Source organism: Harpia harpyja (genome assembly GCF_026419915.1).
Source record: "Harpia harpyja isolate bHarHar1 chromosome 26 unlocalized genomic scaffold, bHarHar1 primary haplotype SUPER_26_unloc_2, whole genome shotgun sequence".
Classification (NCBI taxonomy): domain Eukaryota; kingdom Metazoa; phylum Chordata; class Aves; order Accipitriformes; family Accipitridae; genus Harpia; species Harpia harpyja.
In genome coordinates, this window is record NW_026293174.1 from 16,459 (window position 1) to 27,875 (window position 11,417).

The 11,417-nt window shown below is 70.3% G+C and overlaps 2 protein-coding genes across 2 annotated transcripts; one reads left to right on the plus strand and one right to left on the minus strand.

Annotated features, from left to right (window-relative positions):
• Nucleotides 1-119: 119 nt before the first annotated feature.
• On the plus strand, nt 120-4,129 carry IDH3G (isocitrate dehydrogenase (NAD(+)) 3 non-catalytic subunit gamma). Its single transcript, XM_052779265.1, is given in 13 exon segments — nt 120-234; nt 823-864; nt 1,596-1,697; nt 1,788-1,900; nt 1,981-2,041; nt 2,153-2,285; nt 2,661-2,756; nt 2,759-2,796; nt 2,875-2,977; nt 3,052-3,198; nt 3,450-3,544; nt 3,789-3,849; nt 3,953-4,129. Coding segments are annotated over 12 exon segments (1,056 nt in total). The 5' UTR covers nt 120-234; nt 823-838; the 3' UTR covers nt 4,034-4,129.
• A 3-nt stretch (nt 4,130-4,132) lies between these two features.
• SRPK3 (SRSF protein kinase 3) lies at nt 4,133-10,275 on the minus strand. Its single transcript, XM_052779267.1, is given in 18 exon segments — nt 4,133-4,361; nt 4,562-4,654; nt 4,764-4,833; nt 4,930-5,037; nt 5,188-5,285; nt 5,706-5,808; nt 5,810-5,950; nt 6,420-6,556; nt 6,868-6,893; nt 7,008-7,168; nt 7,505-7,611; nt 7,749-7,764; nt 7,766-7,837; nt 7,929-8,018; nt 8,102-8,214; nt 8,314-8,432; nt 8,942-8,999; nt 10,192-10,275. Coding segments are annotated over 18 exon segments (1,743 nt in total). The 5' UTR covers nt 10,238-10,275; the 3' UTR covers nt 4,133-4,176.
• Nucleotides 10,276-11,417: the final 1,142 nt, after the last annotated feature.

Below are 11,417 nucleotides of genomic sequence, written 5' to 3' on the forward strand. Positions count from 1 at the left end.
CACAAAATGGCCGCCGCGACTTCTGTGGCTCTGCCGGCGGCGTGAGGGAAAGCACGGGGCGGGTGGGCTAGGCGGGAGGTCTCGCGAGATCCGGCGCTTCAGCCAAGCCCCGTCCCTGGGCGGAGCGGACATCTCGCGAGAGCGGTGCGGCGGCCATCGCGGAGAACAGCAATGGCGGCGGCGTTGGCAGCGGCGCGGCGGCTCTGGGTACCGGCAGTGCTGGGGCCGCGCCCGGTGAGTGCCGGGGCGGCGGGACGGTTCTTACCTCCCCCCCGCCTCGCCCCTCGGGAGCTGGGCGGCGGGCCCCGCTGTGGTGGCGAAGTGCTGCGCTCTGATTGGCCAGCTCGCGGGCGGGCGGGCGGTGCGCGGGCGGACTACGGAGAACTGATTGGAGGCGGCGGCGCGGCGGGGCGGGACTAGCCGTGAGGCGGCTCGGGTTCTGGTTGGCTCTCGCCGTGGAGCCGCCCGAGCCCGCCATTGCTGATTGGCTGTGCGCCGAGAGAGTGGGCGGGCGGGGGCAGCGCTTTCCTCGCTGATTGGTTGATATTTCTAGGGGGGGTTGGTCCGTATGCCTGAACCGCTTGGGGAGGGTGACAAAGCGGGGGGGGGGGGAGGTGTTCGGTGCTCAATCCCAGAATCCTCTGCGGTTGGCCGAAAGTGGAGGGGGGGGGTAGGTGTCCAGGTGCCCCCCCCCCGAAGGACCCGGGCGTCCGGACACTTGCAGCCGTCTGGGTGAGCCCTGGGATCCCCCAGCTCAGCCAGACCCAGTTACCTGAGCTGTGACCTCTCCCTTCCCCTCCCTGTCCGTCCCCCCCCCCCCAGGCGTGGATTTCTCACGATGCAGAGCGGCGCCACCTCCCACCTGTAAGTGCCCTGTCTGGGGGGGGGTCTCCCCCCCCCCCCCCCCCTCAGTACCCCAGGGCCCTCTAACACTCGGGGCAGAGGGGGGGACAGGACAGGGAGGGGGGGTCACAGGGACCATGGGGTGCCCCCTGTGCTGGGGCAGGGGGTCCCCAAACCCACCCTGCCCTCTCTCAGGGACAGGGGGAGGTTTGGGGGGGCCCCCCCCGTTGGCCTCTCTGTTGAGGCTGGGGCACGGCAGGGGCTGCGAGCCCCCCACTTTGGGGGGTGTGTGTGGGGGGGGGTACTTAGAGGGCTCCCAGCGTCCTCCTGCTGGGGTGCCTGGGGCCCGTAGGGGGCTGGAGCATGTTGTTCTTGCTGTGTGGATGCCAGGGGTGGGGTTTGGCAGGCCCCGGCATTGCCCGGGGGGGGCTCCCTTCCCTCTCCACCTCCTCCCCGTTTGCCGGCACCACGACTAACTGCCCCCGTTTCTCCCCCGCGCCATGGCCGCCCGCCCCCTGCAGCAGCCCAGCATCGTGAGTATGGCCAGACTAGGGGGGGGTGGGAACCCGGGGTGGGGGGGGACCCCAAAAGCATGGGGGCGGGGGGAGCATGCATGGGTCTGCATGGACGCCACCTGGATGCCTGGGTTCCCCAGGCAGGGGATGAGGGAGGTGGGGGGGGCAAGGAGGAGGGGGACAGGGGGGGCCCAGATGCCTGGGTCCTCATCCCCCCCCCCCCCCGTACCCCCACAGCCACCCCCCGCCAAGTATGGGGGGCCCGCCACACACCGTGACGCTGATCCCCGGCGATGGCATCGGCCCCGAACTGATGCTGCATGTCAAAGAGGTCTTCAGGTGGGTGCCCCCCTCCCTGCCCCCAGCCAAGGACCCAGGCCTCCGGGCTGTCCGCGCGACCCAGGCGTCCGGGCCGTTCCCCGCTCCCAGGCATGCCTGCGTGCCCGTGGACTTCGAGGAGGTGCGGGTCAGCGCCGAGGCGCCCGAGGACGACGTGCACAACGCCATCATGGCCATCCGCCGCAATGGCGTCGCCCTCAAGGGTGAGTGCGGGGCCTTGGGGACCGCCCCCCCCCCCCGGCAGCACGGGGACGCCCTGACCCTGTCTCCGTCCCCTCCCCAGGGAACATCGAGACCAACCACAACCTCCCACCCAGCCACAAGTCCCGTAACAACCTCATCCGGTGAGATGGGGAACGGGGGGACGGGACTGGGAACCGTTGGGGTTAGCGGGGAGCTGTGGGAGGGGGCGTGGCCGAGCGGCAGAGCCTGACCTACGTGTCGGGGCGGGGCAGGACCAACCTGGACCTGTACGCCAACGTGATCCACTGCCAGAGCCTGCCGGGGGTGGAGACGCGGCACCGCGACATCGACATCCTCATCGTGCGGGAGAACACCGAGGGCGAGTACAGCAGCCTGGAGCACGAGGTGAGCCACGCCCCCCCCGAGGCCACGCCCGTGCAGGGCCACACCCCCCCACAGGGGCTGCTCAGTGCCTTGCCTTGGGTACACACAGCCCTGGCCACGCCCCCAGCCGGGTGTGGGCCAAAGGTGGCAGGGCAACGCCCCTGGGAAATGACCACACCCCCTCGGTCATGGCACACCACCCCCTCCATCATAACCACACCCCCCTCCATGCCGGCACTCCCCAGTGGCTAGCTGTACCTCTCTGGGCGGCCCCCGCCCCTTGCGGGCCAGGCCCCACCCCCAGCCTAGCTGTTCCCTACGCCTGTAGCCCCGCCCCTCCCCAGCCTGGCCCCGCCCCCGGGTCCCTGACGGTGCCCCCCCCCCCGCTGTCCCCAGAGCGTGGCGGGGGTGGTGGAGAGCCTGAAGATCATCACGGCCGGGCGCTCGCGCCGCATCGCCCACTACGCCTTCCGCCTGGCCCGCGCCGCCGCCCCGCCGCTCCGTCACCCGCCGTCCACAAGGCCAACATCATGTGCGTTGGGCGGGGGGGGAGGGGGGGGCCCCTGCGGGGAGGGGGGGGCGCCCGCTGACCCCGTGCCTGTCCCCGCAGGAAGCTGGGGGACGGCCTGTTCCTGCAGTGCTGCCAGGAGGTGGCCGCCGAGTACCCCGAGATCAGCTTCCGCAGCATGATCGTGGACAACACCACCATGCAGGTGGGCGGCGGCCGCCCCCGCCCCCAGCACTCCCGGTAATCCCGGTAACTCCAGTAACCCCTCCCTGTCCCCAGCTGGTGTCGCGCCCGCAGCAGTTCGACGTGATGGTGATGCCCAACCTCTACGGGAACATCATCAACAACGTCTGCGCCGGGCTGGTGGGGGGCCCCGGCCTCGTTCCCGGCGCCAACTACGGCCACGACTACGCCGTCTTCGAGACCGTGGGTCTGGGGTTGGGGGGGGGGCGTTGGGGGGGCCCTGGTTACAGCCACCAGAGAGCTGTTGCAGGGTGGGGCGAGGGTCCTGGTGGGGGGACTGGGGGGGCCACGGGGGTTACTGGGAGCAGTGGGAAGGAATGGGAGGGGGGGCTGGGGAGGTTGGGAGGACTGGAGGGGGAATTGGGAGCGCTATGGGGGGGTCTCCCGGAATGCTGGGGTGCCCCCAGTGACCCCCCTGCCCCCCCCCCCCACAGGCCACACGTAACACGGGGAAGAGCATCGCCAACCGCAACATCGCCAACCCCACGGCCACCCTGCTCGCTGCCTGCATGATGCTGGACCACCTCCGGTGGGGCGGGGCCTGGCCTGCAGGGGGGAGTGGCAGCCCTAGGGAGGGGCTGAGTGGGTGGGGCTACAACCAAGGGGTGGGGCTTACAGCCCAGAGGGCAGGGTTGCCCCTGGAGGGAGCCCCTGGGGAGGGGCTGGGCAGGGGGGCGGGGTGTCACAACAGGGATGGAGTTTCAAGGGGCAGGTCATACTGTGTGGGTGTGGCTTGCTGATGTGGGTGTGGTGTCTGGCTGTCCCTCCCCTAGGCTGCACAACCACGCCTCCACCATCCGCCAGGCCGTCCTTGCCTCATTGGATGATCCCCGGGTAAGACCCGCCCCCTACCCCTTTCAAAGGGCCTGAGTCCATTGCCCCCCCGGTGGGTGGTGTCAGAACAAGCCCCACCCTGACGGCAGACTCCACCCCCCAGACGCACACGCCCGACATCGGGGGACAGGGCACGACCTCGGGGGCCATCCAGAGCATCATCTCGCACCTCCCCCGCGCCTAGGGCAGCCGGACGCTGGGGTCCCCCCTAAGGGGGGGAGGGGCGGGACAACCCGCTGCCGCTCCCCCAATAAACCCCTCCCCCAGAGGACCCCACCTCCCGGCTGTGCCACGCCTTTTATTCACACTCACACTTGCAGGGCGGGGCTAGGGGCAGAGCCAGGGGTGGCACAGGCACTGGGCGGCGGTGGCGCGGCGGTCGGGCTCGAAAGCCAGCATGGGCCGCAGGAAGCGAGCGAAGGCGGCGGCCGCCCCCCGGGGCCACTCGTACTTCTCCTGTAGCACCGCCCGCAGCCCCCAGGGCCGCAGGTGGCGGATGTGACGCAGCTCCCCTGCGGGGCGGGGTTGGGCGTGACCATCCTGGGAGGTCCCACCCCCCCCCATGAGCCTGCCATGCTCCCTCTGCCCAGTGGGCACGCCCCTACGGGTATGGTGTGCTCTGCCGCCATTTGCGTAGCCCCACCCCCACCTTTTATTCCTCCCAACCTTGCCCCGCCCGCAGCGCCCCACCCCCTTTAGCCCCGCCCCTCACCGCGGCGGTTGAAGAACTCCCGGGAGTAGCGTCCCCCCAGCGCCACGTGCCGCGGGATCTCCCCCAGCAGCTCGATCACATGGGCGATGTGGTCTAGGGGGGTGGAGCATGTCAGGCCACGCCCCTCCCCGGCCCCACCCCCTCCTCCCCCTTCTCCACCCACCCTGCTCCACCCGAGGCCCCGCCCCGAGGCCCCGCCTACCCTCGTCCCGGCTGTAGTCCTCCCCCGAGTGGGGCTCGAAGAGGTAATCGCCCGTCGCCAGCTCGAAGGCCTGGCGGCAGAGCGGGGCAGTGAGGGGCCGTGGGGCGCGCCGTGGGGCGTGCCGTGGGGCGCGCCGTGGGGCAGGCCGCAGGGAGGGACCCCTCACCATGCAGGCGGTGCTCCAGATGTCGGCGGGGGGTCCGTAACCCGCCCCCAACAGCACCTCCAGGGCCCGGTACTGCCGCGTCTGGATGTCCTCCGTGAAGTGCCGGTGCTGCGCGGGGAGGGGGCGGCGTGTCACGCCCTGCCTGGGCGGGGGGGGGGATGGGGACACACCACGACGACCCCCCCCCCCCACTGCCCCCAACCCCCATCTGTCCCAAAACCGCTGCGGGACACCCCAAAACCAAGGTCCCCCGCTCACCACCCAGCAGCCGTTGCCCAGGTCGGCAATCTTGACACGCAGCCGGGGTGCGCAGCGGGGGTCCAGGGGGTTCTCGTGCCCCCCCAGCACCCCCTCACCTGTGTGGTGGCGGCGGGGATGTCAGCGGGGGGCACCCCAATACCCCCCCGCCCCCCACGAGAATCCCCACCTGCCCCCCAAGACCCACCGTTACCCCCCCAAGACCACCTCAGCACCCTCCCATTGCCCCCCAACACCACCCAGCACACCCGGTAGCCCCCCAAGTCCTCCCCCAGCCCCCATTGCCTTCCAACACCACCCCCCCCGGACCCCCAATATCCCCCATCCACCCCAATTGCCCCCCCCAACCTCCCCCCTGCAACCCCAACTGCCCCCCAACTCCACCCTCCCACCTCCACTTGCCCCCCTCTGCCCCTCAGGACCTCCAATTGCCCCCCAACTTCCCCCCCCCTCCAACCCCACTTGCCCCCCAATCCCAGCTGCCCCCCAATATCCCCCTGGGGCCCCCCCCCGCTGACCGAGGGGGGCGGGGGGCCCCCCTGAGCCCCCCGAGATGAGGGAGCTGGAGGTGGGGGTGAGGAGGGAGTCAGAGGCAGAGCTGGGGCTGGGGGGGCGCTGGGGGGGGCGCTGGGGGGGGGCCCCCCCCCGAGATGGAGGAGCCCCCTGAGAGCCCGTCGCTTGAGCCGCCGGCCTGCAGGGTGTGCACCCCCGAGGAAGAGGCGCCGCTGGGGGGGGCTTCCCCCTTCATCCAGGGGGGGTGCCTCTGCAGGAGGGAGAAGACCCTGAGAGCCCCCCCCAAATCCTGGGAGCCCCCAAAAGGAAGGGGAGAAATCCCCATGTCAACACCCCAACTCCCCCCCCACCCCCCAAAGCTCCCAGGTTTCCCTCCAGCCCCCCCCCCCCCAGGACCCCCTACAGCAGCCTCGGGGGGGCCGACCCACCCAGCCCTCGTGGAACCCCCCAAAACCAGCCCCCCGAGCCCCAAACCCACCTGCCGAAGGGCCTAAAACCACCCCCAGAGACCCCCAAAATCATTCTCTACGGCTCCTGCTCCCCCCCCCCCAGGACTCCCAACCCCCCCAGGGACCCCAAACCACCTCACAGCCACCACAGACAACGCTGAATCCTCCCCTGGGGACCTCCACTGTCCTCTCCCCCACGCCCCAGGAGACCCCAAGCTCCCCCCGGGGGTCCCCAGGACCCCCCCCCCCCCCCCCCCCCCAAGCACTGACCAGCTTCATCGGGGACCCCCGGGGACCCCCCGGTCCTCCCGCAGGTGCTGCAGGTCCTGCAGGCGCTGGGCCAGGAGGCGGCTCTGGCGCCGCTGCCGCCGTTGTCGCCGCCGCCGCTGGGCGCGAGAGAGCCGCTCCTGCCGCGGTGCAGCGGGGGGGGGAGCGGCCGTTCGCACGAGGGGGTGCCTCGCACGCGGGGGGGGGCCCCCCCGCTCACACGAGGGGCGGGGGTGCAAAGCGCCGTGCAGGGGGTGCGAGGAGTTGCGCGGGGGTCACACACCCGCAGGAGGAGCCGTGCGGGGTCGCAGGCGCGTGCGAGGAGGCGCGGGAAGTCACGCAGGCGTGCGAAGAGGCGCGCGAGGGCAGGCACGCGTGCGAGGAGGCGCGCGAAGTCACGCAGGCGTGCGAAGAGGCGCGTGAGGAGGGGCTGCCTCCCTGAGACACTCACGGGGACGTCCTGGGGCGCGGAGCTCACTGGGGAAGGAAAAAAAAAAAAAAAAAGGGGGAGGGGGGGATCAGATGAGGCCACACCGGGGGTCCCACGTGTCTGGGCCCCCCCCGGCACGGTGCCAGAGCTCCCGGGGGTACCTGCGCTTTGGGGGGGGCCGCCCCCCCCGGGCCCAGCGCGCGGCCTCAGCCGCCAGCTGCCGCACGAAGGGTTCCCCCACCCGCAGCAGCACGTTCTCGGGCTTGATGTCCGTGTGGATGATCTTGCACTTGGTGTGCAGGTAGTCCAGCCCCTCCAGCACCTGCGCCCCGACGCAAGGGGAGCAGCCCCAAATCAGGGGGTGCTCCCTGAGACTCGGGGAGGGGGGGGGGCCAGCAACCCTCCCTCACATCGACCCCAGCAGGGGAACATGAGGGGGTCCTAGGTGGGACATTTGGGGTCCCCATGAGAATCTGGGGGAACCCACAGGGGACATTGGGGGGCTCTAGAGGGAATGCTTGAGGTTCCCGTGGGGATGTGGGTGGTGGCGGGGGGATTTGGAGGGGTCTAGGCAGGACATTTGGGGTCCCACAGGGATACAGGGGGTCTCCCCAAGGAGCTGGGGGGACGTGGGGTGGACGCGGGGGCCCCCTCTCACCTGTCGCACAATGCTCTTGACGCAGGGCAGGGGCAGCCCCTGGTAGTTGGACTTGATGATCCAGCGCAGGAGCTGGTGGCCCAGCACCTCCAGCACCATGCACACGTCTCGGGGGGGGGGGGTCAAGGAGCGCCTGGACGCCTGGGACCCCCCCACAGGGCAGGGGATGCAGGGCCCCCCAGCCCAGGACCCACCCTGGGGAGGAGAGGGGGGCCCCCGGACACTTGGGTCCCCAGAAGGATACGGACGCCGTTGACCCCCCGAGATCCTGAAGTCGTCGATGAGCTGTACGATGTTCTCCCGCTTGGGGTCGCTGGGGTCCGAGTCGCGGACCTGGGGGAGCACGGGGGGGGGGGGTGGTGTTACAGGGGGTTGGAGGGGCCCAGGGGGTCTTCGGTTTGGGGGGGGGCTGGGGCGCACTCACACATTTCAGCAACTTGATTTCGTCCAAGGCCGTCTCCGTGTACTGGGGCGCGCTCTTCACCACCTTCAGCGCCACGAACCGCTTCCCCGCCTGCGGAGGGGACGCAGGAGTCCGGGGAAGCCCCCCCCAAGACACCCCCCCCTCCAGCGTGGGGGTCCCGGGGGTCTGGGCACTCACCGGATGTCCCAGCAGAGCCAGACGGTGGAGAAGTGCCCCCAGCCCAGCTTGCGCACCACGTGGTAGCGCCCGTTGAAGAGGTCCCCAATCCGCACGGGGTAATACCCACCTGGGGGGGGGGGGCACGGAGGGAGGGGGCAGTCTGGCACCCTGGTGTCTGGGTGCTCCCCACCCCCCACCATGGACCCAGGTGTCGGGGCACCCCCACCTTTGCAGTAGTCCCGGGGGTCTTCCTGCTCCCCTTCGTCAAAGCCCAGCAGCCCCTCCGACAGCAGGGGCGGAGGAGGGGGGGTCTCTGGTAACACATCATTGGGGGGGCTGGGGTTCCTGCAAGGGGAGAGCCAGGCTGGGAACCCAGGTATCTGGCCCCCCCCCCACACACACACACCGTCCCAGGGGAGCCAGGTGTCTGCCCCCCCCCCCATACCTGGTCCCCTCGGGGCTCTCCCCCATGCTGGGGGGGCCCACAGGGTGGTCCCACAGGGGGAAAGGAGATGGGGGAATGGTCCCAGGAGACTTCCAGGAGGTCCCGGAGGCCCCCCAAGCCAGAGTGTGGGGGGGTACGAGGCATGCTGGGACATCACCCCCCCCAAAATAGAAATGACCTCACGGCCCCAAGTACCAGGGGGGTAAAAATAACCCTGGCAGGGGGAGGGGTGGCCCTAGGAATGTGGCCCCACCACCCCAGAAAGGGGGCTCTGCTTGTCCCGCCTGGGGAACAGGGACACCCCAAAAGCTCTGCCCCCCCCCAGCTGGTTCTCCCCACTCTCTAAGGGTCATGGGGGGGCTCTAGGGGGGTCGCGACCACGCTGTCCCCCCCTCGTATCCTCCCTCACCGTGGGGGCGGTTTCCGTTTTTTGTCCTTTTTGCGCTTTTTCCTCCTCTTGCCTGCATCTGGGGAGTTGTTAGGTGGTCATGGGGGCCCCCTGCACCATAGGCACCCCCCATGCTCCCCCCAGCAGACCCCACAGGGACCCCGTGTTCCCCCCCCACCCAGATCCACCTTCTCCCGTCAAAACCACCCCCTCCCCAGGCCAGGAACTGCCCGGTTCTCCTCCGAACCCCCCTGGGAACCCCTCACACCCCCAGCCAGAAACAGCCTGTTTCTTCCCAGAAATTCTCTCCGAACCCCTCAAAACCCCCTCCCGGGGTGCCCCCCGCCCTCCCCTGGTGCCGGGACCCCCACTTTGCCCTCAGAAATCACCCCAAAACACCTTAAACCCCTTCGCCAGACACTCCATGTCCTTCCCCGGTCACCAGTCCCCCCGTTTTTTCCTCACGAACCTTCTCGGGACACCCCCCCACCCCCGCCCCCCCCCAGTCCCAAGACCCCCAGTTTTCCCTCACAAATCCCCTCAGCACTCTGCTTCCAATCCCGGCACCCCCACTTTCCCCTCATCCCCGCCCCCGGGACACCTAAAAACCTTTCCCGTTCTGGGAACCACCTGTTTCTCCTCAGAAACACCCTTAAACCCTGCTCTCGGGGCCCCCCCACTGCGAGGCCCCCAGTTCTCCCTCCCCAAGCCCCAGGACCCCCACTTTCCCTCACGACCCCCCACTTTCCTCTCACAACCCCCCTCCGGGACACCTAAAAACCTTTCCCGCCCCGGGAACCACCTGTTTTTCCTCAGAACACCCTTAAATCCCACTCTCGGGACCTCCCCGCCGCGAGGTACCCAGTTCTCCCTCACGATCCCCCTCAGGACGCCCCCTACCCCCAGGACCCCCACTTTCCCTCACGACCACCTCCCGGGACACCTAAAAACCTTTCCCGCCCCGGGAACCACCTGTTTCTCCTCAGAAACATGCTTAAACCCCCACTCTCGGGACCCCCCTGCCGCGAGGCACCCAGTTCTCCCTCACGATCCCCCTCAGGACACCCCCCTAGCCCCAGGACCCCCACTTTCCCCTCACGACCCCCACTGTCCCCTCACGACCCCACCCGGGACGCCCCCCCTTTCCCCTCAGACCTCCCCCGGACCCCTCCGTAGGCCTCCGGGCAGGGACCACCCGTTTTCCCCTCACAGTACCCCCCCCCCATCCCCGGCACCGCCGTTGTCCCCCCACAAACGGCTTTTCCCCTCACCGGTCCTCGCGCCCGCCGCCGCCGCCAGCCCCCCGCGCAGCTCCATGCCGCGCGCGCCACCTCTGCGCATGCGCTCCACACCCCCCCCCCCCACCGCGACGGGCGGGGAGGGGCGGGAAACGGCAGCCGACGGCGACTGGCCAATAGGAAGCCGCGCTCGGGCCGTGGCCCCGCCCCTTGCCCCGCTCACCCCGTCGCCATGGTGACGGGACCCGCGCAGGCCCTAGCGCTCGCACGAGGTGAGCCGGAGCCCCCGGCAGCCCTTTGTCGCGACATAGCGAGCCCCCAACACCCCCCCCACGAGAGCCTCCGTATCGCGACAGCACCCCCGAGAGCCCCAGTATCCCCCCAAACCCCCGTACTATCGCCTCCTGGACGGGGCGAGCAGAGCCACCGTTCACTAACCCCGCCCCCCCCCGCCAGCAGCTGCGGCCCCGGCGGCTGCTGGAAGCGCTGAAATCCTTCCTTTGGCCCCAAAACGAACGGCCGAGGACCAAGGGGCCACCGTGAGCGCGGAGCCGAAGCGGGACCGCCTGCGGGGCAGCGAACGGCCCGGGAACAGGCGACGGGAGCAGAGCGGGAGGTTTATGGACACGCTCGGGGGTCACGGAACGACGGCGGGACCCGGCAGCCGGTCGGAGCCGCCGTTAAGGCCCGCGGGGACCCGGCGGAGCGTCCCGGAGAGCCCCCCCCCCCCCCGGTCCCGGAGGGCCCCCCCCGGTCCCAGACCGCAGCCCGGTCCCGGTGCCGCCGCCTGCGCTCTCTAGACTCCGCGCACCCGGAAGTGACGCCGCTCCCGCCGCCGCGCGTCATCACTCCCCGCCGCGCAACCATGGCAACCGCGAGGTAACCCCCCCCCCCCCCCGCTTCTTGGGGGGGGGGGGGCAGCTCCCCAAAATCGGTCCCGGGGCCTCAAAAATGGTGGTGGGTGCTACCCAAAGGGGTCCTACCCCCCCCAAAAGGCTTTGCCCACCCCCCCGGACACCCCCAAAACTGCCCCCAGGGCAAAAGGGCAGCACCCCCAAAGCTGCTCTACCCCCCCAAAGCTGTTCTACCCCCCCAAAGCTCTCTTACCCCCCCCCAAGAGGTTTTAATCCCCCCCCCCCCTCCCCGGGGGGGGGACAGAAAGACCCCCAAAATGGCTCTGGAAGAAGCCAGCCCGCCCCCAAAAAAGGTGTGGGGACACCCCCAGCCTGCCCTGGGGAAGGTGGGGGGGGAGGCAATGA